This window comes from Rhinoraja longicauda, chromosome 7 (genome assembly GCF_053455715.1).
Source record: "Rhinoraja longicauda isolate Sanriku21f chromosome 7, sRhiLon1.1, whole genome shotgun sequence".
NCBI lineage: Eukaryota > Metazoa > Chordata > Chondrichthyes > Rajiformes > Arhynchobatidae > Rhinoraja > Rhinoraja longicauda.
In genome coordinates this window covers 20,436,045-20,457,350 of record NC_135959.1, presented here as the reverse complement: position 1 = coordinate 20,457,350, position 21,306 = coordinate 20,436,045, and the positions used below count along the sequence as shown (strand labels likewise).

Genomic DNA, 21,306 nt, shown 5'->3' with positions numbered 1-21,306 from the left:
TACGCCTGGGCCCTCCTTTCTGAGATGCACATAAAGATTGGGCGGCACAGTGGAGCAGCGGTAGAGTTGCTGCCTTACAGCGCCAAAGACGGGTTCGATCCTGACTACGGGTGCTGTCTGTATGGAGTTTGCACGTTCTCCCAGTCAATGCGTGGGTTTTCCCCGGGTGCTCCGGTTTCCCCCCACACTCCAAAGACATGCAGGTTTGTAGTTTTACTTGGCATCGGTAATTGTAAATTGTCCCTCATCTGTAGGATAGAGTCAGTGTGCGGGGATCGCCTGTTCGGCGAGGAGTCGGTAGGCCGAAGGGCCTATTTCCACGCTATATCTCTATTTTTTGGATCTTCCTGAGCACTACTTCATTGGGACAGCTGTGCACACATTAGACTCCTCGTGCCCATTGCTGGTGTTGCACAAAACCTACTTCCATTGCACACCAGAACAAAGGTCGTGAAGGCAAAGCGAGCCAGGCAGGAGATCAGGTATCAAGTGCCGTACCTTGGCTGAATCTGAGCTCTTCGTGTAGGGTTCCGCGCACTGCGTGATGCCTCCCTGCAGAACCTTCTCCACCCGGGCGACAAGAAATATGTCTTGATGAGGGCAGGTGACGGAGAAAATGCCCTGCAGAGACAACATCTGACATTCATTAAAATATCACTGGGAGCAGTATTAAGACTAGGACACACGATGACTGGTGGGGCTCTGGGGAGTGCAATACATCTCTGACAATCCACTGTCTCACTATTCGGAAATCACAACCATTCTGCAAGTCACTCCCCCACAATTCATCGGGGGTCTCAGTTCCTGCACTCCTGGTTCGGTAATTCGAATGTCAAGAATGAAGGAAGCTGCACAAAGCTGTGGACACCGGCCGGTCTATTGATCTCCCCACCATTGAAGGGATCTCCAAGAAGTGCTGCCTTAAGAAGGCAGCTAATATTATCAAAGATCCACATCAACCTGGTCACGCTCTCATCTCGCTGTTACCATCGGGAACAAGGTATTGGCAGCCGAGAACGACGGATACCAGATTGAAGAACAGCTTCTTCCCACCAACCATGAGGGTCTTGAAGTATGCTGCACACCCCTAACCACAACCCTACCTCAACACCAAACTACATGTGGGCGGCATAGTGCTGCAACTGGTAGAACCGCTGCCTCACAATGCCCGAGACCTTGGTTCGATCCTGACCTCACGTGCTGTCTGTGCGGTGTTTGCACGTTCTCCCTATAACTGCAAAGGTTTCCTTCGGGAGATCCGGTATCCTCCCACATCCCAAAGACGCTCGGAATTGTAGGTTAATTGGCCTCTGTAAGTTGTCCCTAGTGTGTAGGGACTGGATGTGAACGTGAGATAACATAGAACTAATGTGAACGGGTGATCAAAGGTTGGCGTGTTTCCATGCTGTATCTTTAAACCAAACTAAACTCCATGTACTGTGGCTTGCACTATCATGGTCGGGTTCACCTGGCATAATTGATGGTATATTTATTTGTTGTGTTGTGGTATTTAGTGTGCCTGTAAAGCTGCAGCAAATGAAGTCTTGACTCTTTAGCACTCCCTGAGTCTTACCAAATCCCTGGATCCCGTGTCCTCGAAACTCAACAAGATCCAGTTCTTGGGCTCCCTTGAAAAACTGGGACTCCTATTCCCACACTTCCATGAAGGTCACCAGTGCCCTTGTTCTTTAACAATCCAATTCTAGCTTTAATTCGGAGGGGACTAGAATACATAACCAAAGATGTAATGCTGAAGCTATATCAGGCGCTGCTGTGGCCACATTTGGAATATTGTGAGCTGGTTTGGACCCCGTGTCTGAGGAAGGATGTGCTGGCTTTGGAGAGTGTACAGAGGTTTCTGAGAATGATCCCAGGGATGATCCCAGAGTTGGCTGCGCCTAACGGCTGCGGCTCTCTGGCAGTCTGTTGTCTTTTTTTCTTTTTTTTTTGTTTGTGTCGGTGTTGGGATGGTTTTTGTTTCTGTTTTTGGCTGTGTATGTGTGGTGGGGGTGTGTGGTGGGGGTGTGGGGTGGGGTGGGGGGGTGGGGCGGGGGGAAACCTTTATTTTATTAGGTCTCTTCCCCGGGGCGCGGCTCGGCTGCGGGCCTTAACATTGCCGGCGCAGCTCGGCTGCGGGACGTTTCAGTGCCCGGTGCGGCTCGGCTGCGGGCCTTAACATTGCCGGCGCAGCTCGGCTGCGGGACGTTTCAGTGCCCGGTGCGGCTCGGCTGCGGGCCTTAACATTGCCGGCGCAGCTCGGCCGCGGGACGCTTCAGTGCCCGGTGCGGCTCGGCCGCTGGACTTAACATCGCCCGGTGCGGCCGCGGGACGTTTCAGTGCCCGGTGCGGCTCGGCCGCGGGACGTTTCAGTGCCCGGTGCGGCTCGGCCGCTGGACTTAACATCGCCCGGTGTGGCCGCGGGACGTTTCAGTGCCCGGTGTGGCCGCGGGACGTTTCAGTGCCCGGTGTGGCCGCGGGACGTTTCAGTGCCCGGTGCGGCTCGGCCGCGGGACGTTTCAATGCCCGGTGCGGCTTGGCCGCTGGACTTAACATCGCCCGGTGTGGCCGCGGGACGTTTCAGTGCCCGGTGCGGCTTGGCCGCTGGACTTAACATCGTCAGCGCTGTTCGGCCGCGGGACGTTTCAGTGCCCGGTGCGGCTCGGCCGTTGGACTTAACATCGCCCGGTGTGGCCGCGGGACGTTTCGGTGCCCGGGGCGGCTCGGCCGGGGGGCCTTCCATCCCCTTGCGGGGGCTGTGCGTGTCGTTTGCCTCGGTAGGGGTCGAGCTGCCTGTCCGTGGGTGCGGGGGGAAGAGAGGGGAAGTTTTGTTGCCTCCATCACAGTGAGGGGGTGTTTGGAGTCACTGTGATGGATGTTTGTGTTGGGGTCGGGTGTCCTGTGTTCTTTTCTTTTTGCTGTATTTTGTGTGACTGCTGAAATTTCGCTCGGTGTTGTGCCGAGTGACAATAAAGTGTTGTTATGTTATGTTGGTTGACATACGAGGAACATTTGAAGACTCTTGGCCTCGACTCGCTGGAGTTTAGAAGAATGGGAGGGGGGGGGGGGAGGTGGAATCTCATTGAAACCTATTGGATAATGAATGGCCTAGAGAGAGTGGATGTGGAAAGGATGTTTCCAGTAATGTGATGGTCTAGAACCAGAGGGCACTGCCTCAGAGTAAAAGGACGTACCTTTAGAAAGGAGACGAGGAGCAGTTTCTTTCGCCAGAGGGTAGTGAATCTTTGGAATTCATTGCCATAGATGGCTGTGGAGGCCAAATCATTGAGTATTTTTACAGCAGAGATTGATAGATTCTTGATTAGTAAGGGTGCCAAATGTTACGGAAAGGCAGCCAGAGAGTGGGACCGAGAGGGAAAACATATATCTGCCATGGTGGAGTAGAATCGAAGGGCTGAAGGGCCTGTTTAGAGTTTTTTTTTTAGATTTAGAGATACAGCGCGGAAACAGGTCCGCGCCGCCCAGCGATCCCCGCACATTAACACTATCCTACACCCACAGGGACAATTTTTACATTTGCCCAGCCAATTAACCTACAGACCTGTACGTCTTTGGAGTGTGGGAGGAAACCTAAGATCTCGGAGAAAACCCACGCAGGTCACGGGGAGAACAGACGGCGCCCGTAATCAGGATCGAACCTGAGTCTCCGGCGCTGCATTTGCTGTAAGGCAGCAACTCTACCACTGCGCCACCGTGCCGCCCTATGCATCTATGTCTCATGGTCTTAACCTTATCAGGTTCATTTGAAAGTTTATAATACTGTAATATCTTAATACAGGTCCACCACCGATTTTCCGGCAACTGGTAGTCTGGCATCTCCTTTAATCCAGCCAAAATGAAGAGAGAACACTTGAAACCCCCCCAAAGAAGTCCCAAAAATGTGGCGCCCAGTCTGGGGGAGGTGGCCCATTTCGACTTCATCGGGGCTTCTGCTCTGATCATCGAGTCGAATTTGGTCAGGGCTCTGGAACTCTGGCCTGGCCAAAGCCGGCAGATCCGTTCCCATTGCCGACTCTCCCGGCGGGTCGAATTTGCCCCCTGCGGCCGGGGCTCTGGAACTCCCGCCCAGTCGGAGCCAGCAGATCCGTTCCCAGAGCCAACCTCAGAGGCTGACTTTGCGGGTCAGTATCTCGGCTCCTTGGCGGACCGTTCCGGTACCATTGGACTCCTCTCAGATCTTTGACATCTGTTGGTCCAGCAAAATGGGAATAATCCAGAAAGGCTCTGGAACCAGGAATGCCCGCAAATCGGTGGTGGACCTGTATTAACAGGAATAATATCCAAGTCCAGAAAATCTGCCAATCCAGCACCACCAACGTCCTAAAAATGCCAGGTTATTTTCTAGGTTTTACTTTTTACCAGCTGAAATAAACAATTTCTAAGTACATCTAATTTATTGGTGCATTTTATGGACAACCACACATATACAAGGATTCCAGCTGGGCTTTTTAATCATTTATTTTGTCGAATTTCTCAACTCAATCCAATTAACTCACCAACTAGCCTGTAATTTTTTCTCCTTGCAATTATCCAATGCTGCTTTGAAGTTCCATACAAAATAGCTCACAAAGGACCACTTCTCTAAGTGTGTTTGAGAATTTTTTGAAAACTGTGAACTTTCGTCTGAACTTCCTCGACTCTTGATATTCCAAATCAGGTCTGACATTAAAACACCCCTCACCTCTTTGGGGTTAATATTACCAATGAACTGTCGTGGACCAACCACATTGATGCCACGGCTTAGAAGGCACGCCAATACCGCTACTTCCATAGGAGACTGAGGTCATCTGGCATGTCTCCAATGATTCTTACAAACTTCTACCGATACACCATAGAAAGCATACTTGCACCGCAGCTTGGCTTGGGAACAGCTCTGCCCATGACTGCAAGAAATTGCAGAGAGTAGCCCAGGTGCATCGCATTGACCAGACTTCCCACCATTGACTCCATCTACGATTCACGCTGCCAAGAAAGTCAAAGGTGCACTACCCTGGTCTTTCGTCCTCCTCCCTGCTTCCATCCGACCGAAGGTACAGAAGCTTGAGAGCACGCACCACCAGTCTCAGGAACAGCTTCTCCTCTGTTATCAAACTTCTGAACAGCCCTTCCATTTTACAGGGAGCTGTCCTATTTACCTCTACCCCATTGTGAACATTGGACTTGTATACTGTAGATGTAACAGATGCACTATATTGCTGAGAATTATATTCTGTATTCTGTATCTTATCCTTTGCTTCACCTATTCTACTTGAGTTTTACTTGATTGTACTTATGTATAATATTGTCTGGTCTGATTAGAAAACATGCAAAACAAAGCTTTTCATTGTACCTCGGTATACCTGATAATAATAAACTTAAACCTGAATCGAAACTCTTCATAACATATCATCCATCAGGCTCTCCCGCTAATCAGCCTTACTTCAAAGAAGAATGCTAATTAAACCTTAGTTTTGGGCTGAAATAGGGAGACACGACGACAATGAGCGTCCGTTCCCACCTGTTTCGGGTAGTGCAGCAGGCTCTCAGGAATGCCGTTGATGGATTTCTGGGATGATACCACTCCCTCACCACCATTCATCGTGGCCGTGGAGTTTGACAGCATGTATCGCACGCTCGGGTGATTCAGATCCACGTGGAAGTCAGCCGAGATCTTTCGATTGTCCTTGATGTCGAAGAGGGCCAGCGTGACAAAGAAAGGCTCCACCTAGAACCAAGGCAGATCACTATTACAATAGACAATAGGTGCAGGAGGAGGCCATTCGGCCCTTTGAGCCAGCACCGTCATTCAATGTGATCATGGCTGATCATTCTCAATCAGTACCCCGTTCCTGCCTTCTCCCCATACCCCCTGAAGTAAGGGCACAGAGCAGAGGTTCAACCCCATGCCTCTTCAACCCCTCCCATCCCCATTTCCTTTGGTCGGTGACCTGCTGAGTTACTCCAGCATTTTGTGTTTATCTTCTCTTTTGCTATGTTAGCTCTGACGCAATGGGTTGCACTCTTTCCTGTGAATCAAACTTCTAAAGATTCAAGTTCCACTTAAGAGGCTTGAGAACAAACATCTTCACTGTCGTTCTGAGGCACTGACTGCCGCACTGTCAGAGGACGTACGTGTCCTCTTAAATAATTCAACCTTGCAAAGAGAAGTCTTGGCCAATATTTATTCCCTCAACCAACACCACTAGAACCGATGATCTGTTTGTGACCAGATGGCTGTTTCGAGGGCATGCAGTGCTCAGTTTGAGTGTCACATTTCCTACATTACCAGGATAACGATATTTCAAAGTATGCCATCGAGGCATTGAAAGGGGGTAGAGAAATGTAATATATCCATTAATTCACCCACCAACTCTTAATTCCAGAACACAAGAATCCCCAGTACATATCGTGACCACTAAGCTTACATTTGTGGTGGGACCCTCCTCATTTTCAGCCACACAGCTTTGCAGATTGAAGAATAAGTCGTTGCATTTCACCAGAAATCGCATTCCAAACTTTTCCTCAAAGGGCTTCACGTCTGGTTCGATATTGGAGAAGTCAAGTTTCTTAAAATGGGACAAAGAGAACAAATTACACAAACATCCATTGCGATCCAAATACACTATCTGAACTATGTGGGCACTGGAAGTAGATCCACAACTTTCCAAACGGGTGTCGCCACTGAAAAGGATATCCAGGGGTCGAGGAACGAGCAGGGTGCTGGGACTGGCTGGGGAGAGTGTTTCAACAGAGAGGCAGCTGAACCTGGAGGTCCTTCAGAGACGATGATAGGCTACTGTGCTACCTGATCTGACAAGCATACCTAACATATACACACTGGAGGAGCATCGTGGTGCAGCTCCTGCCTCTCAGCTGCAGTGAGCTGGCTTCGAGTAATGACTGTGAGGAGTTTGCATGTCCTCTCGGTCCTGCGTGAATTTCATCCAACTGTCAGTCACAAAGTTGTACAACATGGAAACAGGACCTGTGGCCTGACTCATACATGCCGACCAAGATGTCTACCCATGTTGATCCCATCTTTCTATATTTTCCCACATCTATTTCTTTCCCATCACTATATCTGCCCAAGTGCTTTTTGAACACTGTAATTATTACCATTTCTGCACGAGCCTGGTAAAGATGCTGCCTCACAGCGCCAGAGACCCGGGTTCGATCCTGACCTTGGGTGCTGCCTGTGTGGAGTTTCCACGTTCTCCCTGTGACCACGTGGGTTTCCTCCGAATGCTCCAGTTTCCTCCCACATCTCAAAGACGCGTGGGTTTGTAGGTCAACTGGCATTTGTAAATTTTCCCTGGGATGTGTAGGGAGTGGATGAGAAAGTGGGATAACATAGCACTTGTGTGAACTGGTGATCGATGGTCGGTGTGGACTCGGTGGGCTGAAGGGCCTGTTTCTGTGCTAAACTGTGCTCCAAACTAAACTAAAAGTAAACCTCCGGCAGCTTGTTCCTTATACCACTATTGTTGCCCCTCAGGTTCCCCTTTAATCTTTCCCCTCTCAATTTAAACCAGGTCCTCTAGTTTTAGACTCCCCACCCTTTGAGAGAAATTGTGACTACCTACCCTATCAATACCTCTCATAATCTTATAAACCTCCAAAGGACACCCCTCAGTCTCCTGCACTCCAATGAGAACAGTCCCAGCCTATCCACTCTCTCTTTGTAACTGCTACCCTCCATTCTCAGCAATATCCTGGTGAATCTCTTCTCCTCTCTTTCTAACAGTACCTCACCCGCACGGCATCCAGAGTGCATATGATATTCCTCGTGCAGCCTAATCAATGTTTGTGCAGCTGCACAATGATAGCCCAACTTTTATGCTCAATACACTTGTTATGAAGGCAAACAAGCTAAACCTCTTCGCTTCCCTATTCACCTGTGTCACCATTATCAGAGAGCTATGAACTTGCACTCCAAGATCCCTCTGTACTGTCAACACCTCTAAATTACCTGCTGTTTACTGAACATGTCTGGCCAGTATTATAGAAGACTCAAAAGGCATTATCTCACACCTGGCTAGGATTAAATTTCATCTGCCACTGCCCCACCCCTTTCCAATTGATCTATGTCCCTCTATCTCCTTAGGCAACCATTCTCACTATCTACCACTCCAGCAAATATCCGTGTCATCAGCAAACTTACTGATCAGGCAATAGATATTATCGGCCATTTACATACATGACAAACAACAAAGGTCCTACTAGCACTGATCCCTGTGCTATACCACTGGGTACAGACTTACAGTCAGAAAAATAATCCACCACCACTACCCTTTGTCTCCACGCCAGTATTGCATTCAATTTACCAACACACATTGAACCCCATGTGCCCTGACCTTCTGGAATAGCCAACTGCGTGGGATCTTGCACTGAAAGCAGGGCAAAAACCTTGCCAGGCACCTCACTCAGTGCGGTCGTCGACTGAGTTACCGACAAGTTGTTCAAGACCCATGCACAAGTCAATGGCCTCACTGGCAGGACAGGAATTTACTGCCCATGTGTTTTCAACCGTTCAGAGGGTGGTGGTTGGTGGGCCTCAAACATCTGACAGCAACTTCCTCTCTATGAGCAGCTTCTTCCAAGATCAAGGAGGTTCAGCAGCTTGGTGCAGGACTGGAGTCACGTAGAGGCCAGAAAAGACAGCAGGGTTCCTTACTTTCAAGAGAATGAACAATAACGAACCAGTTGGGTTTATTTGGCAACCCAACATATTATTTTTACTGATTCCAGCTTCACATTTCTGCCTGTTGTTTTAAAAATTAAACACACATTTTCAAGGAACCAAGGAAGTACTCAAGTTCACATTCCTCGTGATCCAGGTCAAGCCCCTCTGAAATTTTTGTCCCAACAACGTCATCACTTGAAGACTGCACCATTCGGCTGCTTGATCTTAGGTGCAATACTTCTGAGGAGGGGCAAATGTGGGAAGACTATGCATGTACGATCCATTGGCTAAAGCCCCCTTCGTCTCCATGGGACAGAAGAGGAACTAGAGCAGAGAACAATGCAGCAGGAATCTAAAAATCACGCTGCCCCTAAATTTAGCATTTAGGGGTTGCAAGGTGGCACAGCAGTAGAATCGCTGCCAAACAGCGCCAAAATCCCGGGTTCCATCTTGACTAATTGTGCTGTCTGTATGGTGTTTGTACATTCTCCCCGTGACCGTGTGGGTTTCCTCCGGGTAGTCCAGTTTCCTCCCTCACTCCAAATACGTACAGGTTTGTAGGTTAATTGGCTTTGGTAAATTGGCCCTAGTGGGTAGGATGGAACTAGTGTACAGGGATCACTTGTTGGTGTGGACTTGTCGGGCCGAAGGGCCTGTTTCTGCGCTGCATCTCTAAACTAACCTAAACAAAGTTAGGCATGTGAGCAAGGTTAAAAAAAAAGAGGAAAAGAGCCGAGCGCTTGCGGGAGGCGGGGATCAAAAAATTGGAACATTTTTGAAAATTTACCAATTTTCACACAAAATTACCAGCTTCAAGCCTTTTTTTAGTGCATTTCAAAGTAAAAACGGACATTATAAAATAATGTGAATATCTCACTGTATACTAATAACATTTTGAAGTAAATTCGCACATTAATTGATAATCAGCCCAAAAAGGTGGTAATTGGCTTTTCTGCTGTGTTTTTTATTTTAACCCGATCTTAATTAATTTAGTTATATAATCATGCACTTAAATTTAATATTTACTCATTACAGTTCCACCACTGATTTTCTGGCACGCTTGGTTCCAGAGCTTTGCTGGTTTATCCAGCCGGCCAAGGAAGTCGACTATGGGGATAGATGTGCTGGTTCCAGCTGGGCTGGAGTTCCAGAGCCCCGGCCACAGGTTGCAAATTCAACCCACCGATCGGCCATGGAAGTCCCGATGAGGTCGAGATTGGCTGCCTTGCCGAGCCTAGGTGTCAGATTTTCGGGGAGACTTCCAGGGCGCAGGGGATTTCTGGCGGGATCCCTAGCGACCTCTAGCGGAACACTAGTGTTCATTACAAGTCGAGACATCGTTTCTTTTCTTTTTTTTTCTTTCTTTTTGTCGATCCGATTTCTCCGTTTATTTGGCCAAGTGAAAAACGCGGAAATCATGCAAAAAGAGCGGGAAATGGATTTTAAAAACACGGAAATGTGCGGAAACGTGGAAAATTCACATGCCTGCAAAGTTGAGAACAGTTAGAACTCTGAACTATTGGACTTTTGATCCCAACTTTCTCACCTCGGACTAACTCCCGAAATCACAGCGATATTTCAGGTACACCGTCACGAAAACTCAATTGTTTTACAAAATAAAAGTCGAGCCTCACCTGAGAGTCTGCATCCAGCATGAAAAGCTTTAATCTGCCTTCGTTTTTTTTGGCTTCTATTTCTCTTGTGCTCTGCAAAGTAAACAGGTTGAACTTCAGGAGAGGGTAAAGAGAAGCTGATTACTCTGAAGCTAAGCTGAAAGCAGAAAATGCAGAAGTCAACCGTCGGGAGGAATTTTTCAACCCGTAAACCACTTCTAACATTGTGTGGAGTTGTTTCCATTATTGCTTTCAAATCTCTCTGGTTATTGTCCCTCCCATTTCTGTAACCTCCTCCATTTCCTGATCCATCTGCGATCTCTACACATTTCACTACACATTTATGTGTATGTGACAAATAAATGACTATTGACTATTGACTACATTTTAATATTTGCCAGGTTTCATCTCTCCACAGTAGACAGCCAAAAGCTTTGGCATTCTCCGCTGCTTTCCCACTTAGCAACTGAAGGTATACAAGTTCATTAAATATAAGTTATAGGAGCAGAATTAGGCTCATCAAGTCTACTCCGTTATTCAATCATGGCTGATCCATCTTTCCCTGTCAACATTCTCCTGCCTTCTCCCCAAAAACCCAGACATCCAAGAACCTGTCAATTTCTACTTAGAAAATCCATTGACTGGACCTCCAGCCTTCCGTGGCAATTAATTCCACAGATTCACCACCTTCTGACACAAGAAATTCCTCCTCATCTCCTTTCTAAAGGTACGTCCTTTTATTTTGAGTATCCGGCCTCTGGTCCTAGATTCTTCCACAAGTGGAAACATTGTCTCCATATTCACTCGAGCCAGGCCTTTCACTATTCGGTAAGTTTGAATGAGCTCCCCCTCATCCTTCTAAACTCCAGCGAGTATAGGCCCAGTGCCGTGAATCGCTCATCATATGTTAACCCAACCATTCCTGGGATAATTCTCGCAAATCATCTCTAGACCCTCTCCAATGCCAGCACATCCTTCCTCAGTTATGGGGCCCAAGACTGCTCACAATACTCCAAATATCTTCAGCCCCATGCAGTGGAAGCAAATTTATTAATAAATTTGCAAATGGTCGCCATCCTGAGGAAGGATTGGGGCCATCTGATGGAGAGGGTGACCGTCGAGGTTGAGATCGGGGGGGGGTGGAAGGAAAGGTTGAACGACAGACAGCAAACAATGAGACCAGCTCGACAGAACCCACGGATGCAGGACTACCCAATAATAACAGTTCCTCGGAACAACGCAGCTAAACACCCCCAAAGCAAGAATTCATCACCCTGAGAAGCACTGATCACCAGGCACCTGCACAAGGAACACTGACACCACCCGATGAGCATCAGGCACAGTAATTACATCAGACACACAAGCACAGCCGACACGTGGATGCACCGAGCGGATTTTCTCCATTTATTCCGTTATTTCAACGCCACCAAAATTGGAAATCAAAAATGTCATTGTTTCCAAGTAGATTATCAGCATTATTCACAATTTAATTTGAAATAAGAAATTAGTGATACAATGACCAATGCAAAATACGCAACTTTTGAGCTTCAATTTAAACAAATAACTTGCGAAACATCTAATTTAATGTTGCAACACTACCTTTGTGAGTTCATAGTGCATGCTTTCCCAGCTAGTTAAGTGTTCTGTCTTCCCCTGACAAGGTAGTTCATCATCTGAAACTAAAAGGGAGAAAAAAAACAACTTTCAGTTAACCTGTGGAACCAAGGTTCATTATTTTCTTGTGTGTTCTCGGTAAATGACTGGAAATAAAAATCAGATCTAATTTATTCATCAATCCATCCAATAATGCACAATAAATAACAATGTTTCTGATTGAATTACAGTCTTTATTTTTAGAGTATGCCCGGTTCTACTGCTTTACATGGCATTCAAATACGGTGTTGTACATGTTCTTACTTTTGTTTTACCAAGCTGCTGGTGTATAAAATCAATTGATGCCCGAAAGAATCCAATCAGCAAGCAGGAAATAGAGCAGACCAAAGACGTCCAGATGCACAAAGAACTTCACTGGTGTTTTACTTCACAACTATTCTATGTTCGGTACAAAGCATAGAACTGTACACCTCAGAAACAGACCCTTCAGCCTGCTGTGTCTGTGTCGAGCATGATGCCAAGATAAACTAACCACACCAGCTTAGATATCATCTATATCCCTCAATTCCCTGCATCTCCGTGTGTCTATCTAAAAGCCTCTTAAACACCGTTACCGTATTCTGCTACACCACCATCCCTGGCAGCACATTCGAGGCACCTACCACTCTCTGATAAAATCTCGCTACGCACATCTCTTTTAAACTTTGCCCTTCTCACTCTAAAGATATGCCCCCACTTTTTGACGTTTCCACTCTGGGGGAAAAGGTTCTGACTGACCACCCTATCTAATGCTCTCATGATATTATATACTTCTATCCGGTCTTCCTCCAGCGTTCCAGAGAAAGTTAGAGTTCTGCCCAAGTTAACCAAGACAGCTGTTCATACAACGTTAATGTAGGGGCTTCAGTCACTTAAGGGTTTGGGCAGTGATAATATATGCTGCCTTACAGAGCCAGAGACTCAGGTTTGATCCTCACTATGGGTGTCATCTGCATGGAGTTTGAATGTTCTCCCTGTGACCGCATGGGTTTTCTCACACTCCAAAGACTTACAGGTTTGTAGGTTAATTAGCCAGTAAAGATTGTAAATTGTCCCTAGTGTGTAGGATAGTGCTAGTGTACGGGGATCGCTGGTCGGCGCGGACTCAGTGGGCCAAAGAGCCTGTCTCTGCACTGTATCTCCAAACTAAACTAAACTCTTCTAGTTTGTGGTGTGGGGGGGATGGGCGAGTTCACAAATCATTAGCTTGCTGGGAGTGAGTTGCATTGAGAAGATTTCAACTTACATAAAGTGTCTAAGGAACCACCCATTCACCATTCAGTGTTGCAGATGGCCAAATATCTGCATACATTTCATTGACTAAAACAATGTTTCAGGAAGCAGATTTCCCAACAGACTTGGAATGAAGAGCCTGCCCACTATTCCCGTATTTCTTTTACCAGGGACATACAGGAATTGCTCGATTTTATCTGAAACATCTGCTTCTTCCTAAGGTTCTGATTTCCCAGAAATGTAATTCCTTGTATTTTCTCATTTCTCTCTTCTCCACTACCCACTTATCAGACCGAAAGAGGCCATTTGTCCCACCTTCCCAGTGCTAGCCCTGTGAAAGTATTCATTACTCCCACTGCCCCACCTGTTCCAGCCATCCCCAGACATTTCCCCTTTCCCAGTTTTTATGTTCATAAGTTACAGGAGCATTTGGCCTGTCAAGCCTACTCTACTCCACCATTCAATCATGGCTGATCTATCTTTCCCTCTCAACCCCATTCTCCTGCTTTCTCCCCATAACCCCTGACACCCTTACTAATCAAGAACTTGTCAATCTCCACAGCCGTCTGTGGCAATGAATTCCACAGATTCACCACCCTCTGAAGAAAGAAATTCCTATCTCATTTCTAAAGGTACATCCTTTTAGTCAGAGGCTATGCTCTTTGGTCCTGGACACTCCCACTTGTGGAAACATCCTCTCCACATCCATTCTATTCAGGCCTTTCACTATTCAGTAAGTTTCAATGAGGTCCCCCTCATCATTTATCCAATTCTTTTACAGGGAGTTTGTTCCCAATCACAACTCACTACAGAGAAACATCTCCTCTCTGGCTCTCATGGCCAAAGATACGAGAGAAACAAGATGGACCACTCCGTTGAAATCGCCTATACTGAAGTGTACTATGCAAAGGAGCGTAATGTCCGCCATTTTAGTAGGCAAAACCCGCCGTTCGCTATTCCTCTCGCAGTGTAATCAGTGTTTTGGGGGAACAGTATGTGTGATGATACCATTAAAATGCAGAATATATCTCATCTATCAATTCACAGATTTTTGGTATTTTTCTTTTAAAATGTTTCTGCAAGTTTCTGCCTACTAAAATGGTACCATGACGTACTACGGTTCTTAGGGTCAAGTGGTCTATCTTGTTCCTCTAGTATCTTTGCTCATAGCCTTCCCCTTCACTCCTTATCTGTTGGTCACAGAACTTCCCATCATTGGGTATGGTTTAGTCCACTAAATCCCTTTCTGATTGTGATACCCTCTAATTAATCTCCTCAGGCACAAATTCAGTTTCCTTGCTCTCGGTACAACAGAATCCTACCTAAAAAAAGTGCCATTTAAACTAATGGGTCAATTAATAAAAGCAGTCATAACATAAACATTTGTCTGCAAATATCAGAAAACCTGCTAATCCTGTTTCTTCTCACTCGGGGTGTATACCGTCATCAAGCCAGGAGATTGCAACTGGGCCACAAAGCAGAAACAAAGAGATTGCTGAATTTTTTTGAGAATTTAAAATAATATATTCCTTTATTTGTCCCACACCAGGGAAATTTGCAGTGTCACAGCAGCAAAGTGGACAGCAAGAGACATTCATTATAAATAAAAATAAAGACAAGGATAAATTGTCATCATTTACTGTATATTCCTTTACTGTTACTGTTGACTGGTCAGCTGGGAGTAGCGCTGGTTGGAAGGACCTCCTATATCTCTCCTTCACGCACTTGGGGTGAAGGAGTCTGTCACTGAAGGAGCTACTCAGTGCAGTGACAGTGTCCTGCATGGGGTGAGAGTCGTTGTCCAGCAGCGATGTTAGCTTTGCCATCATCCTCCTCTCCCCCACCACCTGCACTGAGTCGAGGGGGCAACCCAGGACAGAGCTGGCCTTCCTGACCAGCTTGTCGAGTCTCTTCCCTTCCGCCGCTGAGATGCTGCTGCTCCAGCAGACCACCATAGAAAATGGCCGATGCAACCACCGTGTTGTAGAAGGTACTTAGGAGTGCCCCCTGCACTCCAAAGGACCCGAGTTTCCTTAGCAGATAAAATCTGCTCTGGCCCTTTCTGTATAGCGCATCGGTGTTTTCAGTCCAGTCCAGTTTATTGTTGAGGTAGACACCCAGGTACTTATAAGAATCCACCCTCTCGATGTCCATTCCCTGGATGTTCACCGGTGTCGGGGGACCTGGCTGTGCCTGTGGAAATCTACCACCATCTCCCTGGTTTTTCCCAAGTTGATCCGGAAACCAGTCCACAAACTCATTGATCAGTTCTCTGTATGCCCTGTCCACGTCGCCTGTGATGAGGCCATCAGAGAACTTCTGTAGATAGGAGTCTGCAGAGCTGTGCCTGAAGTCTGCAGTGTACAGCAGACTTCAGGCACTTAAAAAGCCTCTTAAATGCAGATCCTGGTAGTGGCTCACACACCTTATCAACAATCATCCCGCTTTGATCAAAGCGAGAGGAAGCTGCTCACCTCATTCACCGACTGCTCCTGTGTGGTGCTCATACGGGGAAAGAGATATAGGGATCTTGGGCAGACAGGGGTGATTAGTTTAACTTGGCATCATGTTCGAAACCTGGGTGCAAGTAGTTCGACTATAACGTGATAATTGCATTCCTAAGAACCTTCACATTATGTGCAAGAAGGAACTGCAGATGCTGGTTTAAACCGAAGATATAGACACAAAAAGCTGGATTAACATAGCGGGACAGGCAGCATCTCTGGAGAGAATGGGTGACGTTTCAGGTCGAGACCCTTCTTCAGGCTGACATTTCGGGTCGAGACCCTTCTTCAGACCGAATCTATCAACCTTCACATTATAGCACATTGAACAATACAACATAGGAGCAGTATAAGAAAATAACCGCAGATGCTGGTACAAATCGATTTATTCACAAAATGCTGGAGTAACTCAGCAGGTCAGGCAGCATCTCGGGAGAGAAGGAATGGGTGACGTTTCGGGTCGAGACCCTTCTTCAGACCTGCTGCCTGACCTGCTGAGTTACTCCAGCATTTTGTGAATAAATTAACATAGGAGCAGGCCCTTCAAAGTCTGTGCCGAATATCGCCTCTGCTTGCACGTAATCCATTCCCCCTCAGTCCCTGCATATCCATGTGCCTATCTAAAAGCCTCTTAAATGCTACTGTCGTATCTGCTTCCAATAAAGAATTTCACTGTACCTGGGAGCATCCGACAATAAAGTATTAATGAATCATTGAACTACCACCCCTAACAGCATGCACCACCTCCCCACAGCATCTCTGTGTAAAACAAACTGGACCCACATATCTCCTTTAAATATTCCCATTTCTGACCTTTAAAGCTATGCTGCTAGTTTTTAATATTTCCACCGGGGTATAAGGTTCTGACCGTTTACCCTAGCTACACCTCTCCTAATTTTATAGAATTCTGTCAAATCTCCCTGCAATCTTCAATGCTCCAGTAGGAAGGAATTTCTTTCGTCATGGGGTGGTGAATCTGTGGAATTCACTGTCGCAGACAGCTGTAGAGATCAAGTCATTGGGTATTTTTAAGGCAGAGATTGACAGATTCTACTAATTACTAATCAAGACGTCAGGAGTTATGGGGAGAAGGCAGGAGATTGGGGTTGAGAGTAAAAGACAGATCAGTCGGCGGAGGAGGTGGAATTAATCCACGGCTGCTTGGCGTTGGTAGACTGGACGTTCAAGGAAATGGCAGCGGGCCTGATTGAATACACCGCGGTTGTTATTTCAAAATTAAAGGACGTTCTTTTAGGAAGGAGATGAGGAGAAATTTCTTTAGTCAGAGGGTGGTGAATCTGTGGAATTCTTTGCCACAGACGGCTGTGGAGGCCAAGTCAGTGAATATTATTAAGGCAGAGATAGATAGATTCTTGATTAGTACATGTGTCCGAGATTATGGGGAGAAGGCAGGAGAATGGCATTAGGAGGGAGAGATAGATCAGCCATGATTGAATGGCAGATTAGACATGATGGGCCAAATGGCCTAATTCTACTCCTATTCCTTATAGACAATAGGTGCAGGAGGAGGCCATTCGGCCCTTCGAGCCAGTACCGCCATTCAATGTGATCATGGCTGATCATTCTCAATCAGTACCCCGTTCCTGCCTTCTCCCCATACCCCCTGACTCCGCTATGTGCGAAGGAATGTGCTCCCACCAAAATCATCCCAGTCTTCTACTAACAAGCCTTTAATGAACTCCGAGCTTTGTAATCTACAGTACTTAGGACCAGATCTCAAGCATTCAAATATGCACATCAATGTGGTTGTCAACCTCAACAAAAAAAGTAAGTGGCTTGCTTAATTTTAATAAAAATGTTTGGGTTCAATTAACTTGAATGCGGTTTTAAATTATATTACTCATCATGTTTCGACGGAAAGGCCTCAGGCGGCAGGAGAACGTCAGGGGAGATTGTGGGTGAGGCATGCTACCAGCCGTTGTGGGGACTGTCTGCACCCATGCACTGTGTCTGACGCAATGTTAGGACCCTGAAACTGAAGAGTGACTGTGATCAGAGGTGTCCCATGAGAGGCAGGCAGGAGGTCCAGGTCAAGGTCCAGTCCATCACCCTTCTAATTTCCTTCACTTTCTAAACTCCAGGAAATGCAACTCCTGTCTGTAATTTCACCCGGCAAGTTTTGGGTGTCATTCCAGAGTCAAATTCTGCATTCTTTCCGCACGCACAATGACTGAAATGGATAAGTTCAAGTTTGCCACACACACACACACCCCACAGGCACAAAGACACACTCACAGGACCTCACCCACAGGCTCAAAGCCACACACGCACCCAGTGACACACCAGCACATACATGCACACCCACACCCACAGCCTCAAAGCCAAATACACAAGTACATGCAAACAGCCACACACAGACTCTCAAATAGATACACACAAACACACACACAAAGACAAACACAGATACATAATTGGAAAGAGACAGATATAAACATGCGCTGCAGATGACACTATACTCTTTGATATCTTTGATTGGGCTTTTACTGGCTTTATCTTGCACTAAACATTATTCACATTATTCCCTTTATCATGCATCTATGCACTGTGGACGGCTCAATTGTAATCATGTATTGTCTTTCCGCTGACTGGTTAGGATGCGACAAAAGATTTTCACTATATCCTGAAACACGTGGCAATAAAGAAAACTCAAACATGTGGGATCACAGGCACTAAACCTCCTTGTCTTGTTTTCTTTAACCAAACATTACAGTTGACACCACACCTGGCACAGATAAAGTCATCTCACCGTGGCACAGTGGGAGAGCATGTCACCAGGCTGGTGGCATTTCAACCAGCCAATGGTTCAAGCTCAGTCTATTTAACCCCGTGGCAATCAGCCCCACAGTCAGATCAGAGAAGCAGGACAGAACTCAAACTCACTTTCCAACGAGTCGCCATTCCTCTTCTCTTGCATGGCAGCCTCAAAAGTACTTTGCAGGATTTTATTCAACGATCCGATCCACTCCTCCATTTCCAGGTCACTATCAGCTGCCAACAGGTAACTACTCTTGTCTTGCATCTTCAGTTCGAAGGCATATCGCCGTATTTTGTTGTTCTGTGAAACAGTAAAACTAATTCTTTATCAATCTTACAGGCATAACTTCCCAGCTTTAATGCAATAAAAATTGCCGAGCTGATACATCAGAATATTTTTACATCTGACCAGGTGTTACGATACATTAGGGCAGGTTTCCAACAGCTCGGTCAGATAGATAGAGTCACAGAGCCGCACAGCATTGAAACAGGCCCTTCGGCCCAACTCGTCCATGCTGACCAAGTTGCCCAACTGCCTCGCCCATATCCCTCCAAACCTTTCCTTTCCATGTACCTATCCAAGTGTCCTTTAAAAGTTGCAACTCTACCACTTTCTCATCAGGAAGGCTTTAAAGAACAACTTCAAAGAAGCCAGGAGTGGGCGGCTAGGTGGCGCACCGGTAGAGTTGCTGCCTTACAGTGCTTGCAGTGCTGGAGATCCGGGTTCGATCCCGACTACAGGTGCTTGTACGTTCTCCCCGTGACCGCGTGGGTTTTCTCAGAGATCTTTGGCTTTCTCCCACACTCAAAATACAATTCGGAAATGTATTGTCCTTCTTTCATTACTGCCGAGTCTAAATCTTTCAACTCCTCTCCAATAGTATTGCAGAGTATCGCCACCACATGGACTGCAGCAGGTATAGGTGTCGCACTATTTCCTTCCCACGCACAAATAGGGATGAGCAATGAATGCAGGGATTGCAGTGATGTCCATGTTCCACAAATGGCAAAGAGCTGGGGCACGAACAGATCAGGCAGAGCAACAGGAATGGATATAGGCAGCGCTATCAAGACCAGGATTTAATCCTCACTACATGAGCTGTTTATCAGGAGTTTGCAAGTTCTCCCTGTGACCGCATGGGTTTCCACCGGGTACTCAAGATTTCCCCCCATTATTCCAAAGACGTGCTGGTTTGAAGGCTAATTGGCTTCTGTGAATTGTCACTATTGCGTAGGATAGAACCAGTGTACAGGCGATCATTAGTCGGTGTGGACTCGGTGGGCCGAATGGCCTGTTTCCATGCTATATCTCTAACCTAAAAGTTTGTCAACCTTGCATGTGGCCAGGTACAAACTCAGACAATGGCCAGACAGAGGGAGGGAGCCAGTCGCTTGAAGCATTGGAAGGAAAAGGAAATAGAGGGAGGGGTCAGGGTGAGTAAGAGGGAGAAGCAGAGCAAAGACGGGAAATAGAAGAGAAAAGCAGGAAAAGGCTATTGTAGGGCAATATAGGGTTTTCCACCATTCAGATGAGAAGACGCAGTTTTACGATCAACGTACGATCAAAAATAATGAACAAAATACGACACGCCATTACTCCAGGCAACAGGATGCTGCTTCTCATAAGTAGGTAATTTTATCACTCAGATTCACACCAGAATATCTATTCCCCATGGTTCTCCACAAAACCAGTGACTCCAGCTTGGAGAACTCTGTCTCCTGCATTTACAGTGTACTTAAATAAAATCGTCACGCTGGCAATTTAAAATTCACTGAAACTCTGAGCAGACACAAGAGCAACAGTGTTGCGTTCTTTTTCCTCCTGCAGCATGAACAAGTAAACAGGAAACCTGACGAAAAACGTTCCATTTTCACCATCTCCAGGGAACAGGCTCATGATGGATGTGACCATTACTGAAAGCAGTATCAAAACCTTCCATCAAAACACTGGCTCGCCTACCTGTACCACTCCCATGCACGAATCCAGGAAGATCGAGCCCTTTGGTTCCTTGGAGATTTTCTCGTCTTTGTAAAAATTGAGAATGTACGAACCATCCCCGAGCTGGGTCAAGTGGAAAAAGCGCCTCTTGAAAGACTGAGGAGGCAAAAATGTAGTTTCAGAGTGCGAAAGACAAATATTTATGTTGCAGTCACAATTTATTGCCCGATAGTGTAAGTTAATCTGGCTTTGGCTCAATGGCTGGAACTCCTTGCTCCCGTTCAGAAGACTGTTTGACTGCAGAAACCGTAATGTAAAAATCAGCCTAATGGTCCAAGACCAGAGAAAGAAGTTACACTGACAGAGGGATCTTTTATCTCTGATCTCTCAGCTGGACAAAAGCATTCCACAGCAGCAATCTGAAGACTTCTCACCAGATTACTAACCAATAATAATCTCTCAACCAACATCATTCACTCACTCACAGATCATAGAGTCATATACAGGTTAGAAACAGGCCCTTCGGCTCAACATGCCCATCCTGGCCAACATGTCCCAGCTACCCCAAGATCATAAGTGATAGGAGCACAATTAGGCCATCAAGTCTACTCTGCCATTCAATCATGGCTGATCTATCTCTCCCTCCTAACCCCATTCTCCTGCCTTCTCCCCACTACTCCCACCTGCCTGCGATTGGCCCATGTCGAGGTCCTTGGCACAGTGAATCTAGAGTGGATGTTCTGTCTCTCTCAATCTAAATCAGTGCTTCTTAAACTATTTCAGTGTCATTCACCCTTGAGTCTTTATCACAAAATTTCATTCACCCTCGACTAAACTTTCATGTTTTTTTTGGTAATTTTCTCCCTTGCGTATAATTTTATATATATTAAGTCATTCACCCTTCATTCA

The 21,306-nt window shown here is 46.4% G+C and overlaps 1 protein-coding gene across 9 annotated transcripts in view; it reads right to left on the bottom strand.

Moving 5' to 3' along the window:
- LOC144595138 (dedicator of cytokinesis protein 9-like) overlaps window positions 1–21,306 on the bottom strand; it is a 264,207-nt gene that overhangs the window by 98,824 nt on the left and 144,077 nt on the right. For all 9 annotated transcript variants that reach the window (XM_078402228.1, XM_078402233.1, XM_078402231.1 and 6 more), the window contains exons 7-13: window positions 20,419–20,553; window positions 18,585–18,759; window positions 11,893–11,972; window positions 10,315–10,386; window positions 6,423–6,563; window positions 5,516–5,722; window positions 499–621 (exon numbers count right to left, since the gene is read on the bottom strand). In XM_078402228.1, the coding sequence (XP_078258354.1) occupies window positions 499–621; window positions 5,516–5,722; window positions 6,423–6,563; window positions 10,315–10,386; window positions 11,893–11,972; window positions 18,585–18,759; window positions 20,419–20,553 (933 nt within the window). The remainder of the gene's footprint in view (window positions 1–498; window positions 622–5,515; window positions 5,723–6,422; window positions 6,564–10,314; window positions 10,387–11,892; window positions 11,973–18,584; window positions 18,760–20,418; window positions 20,554–21,306) is intronic.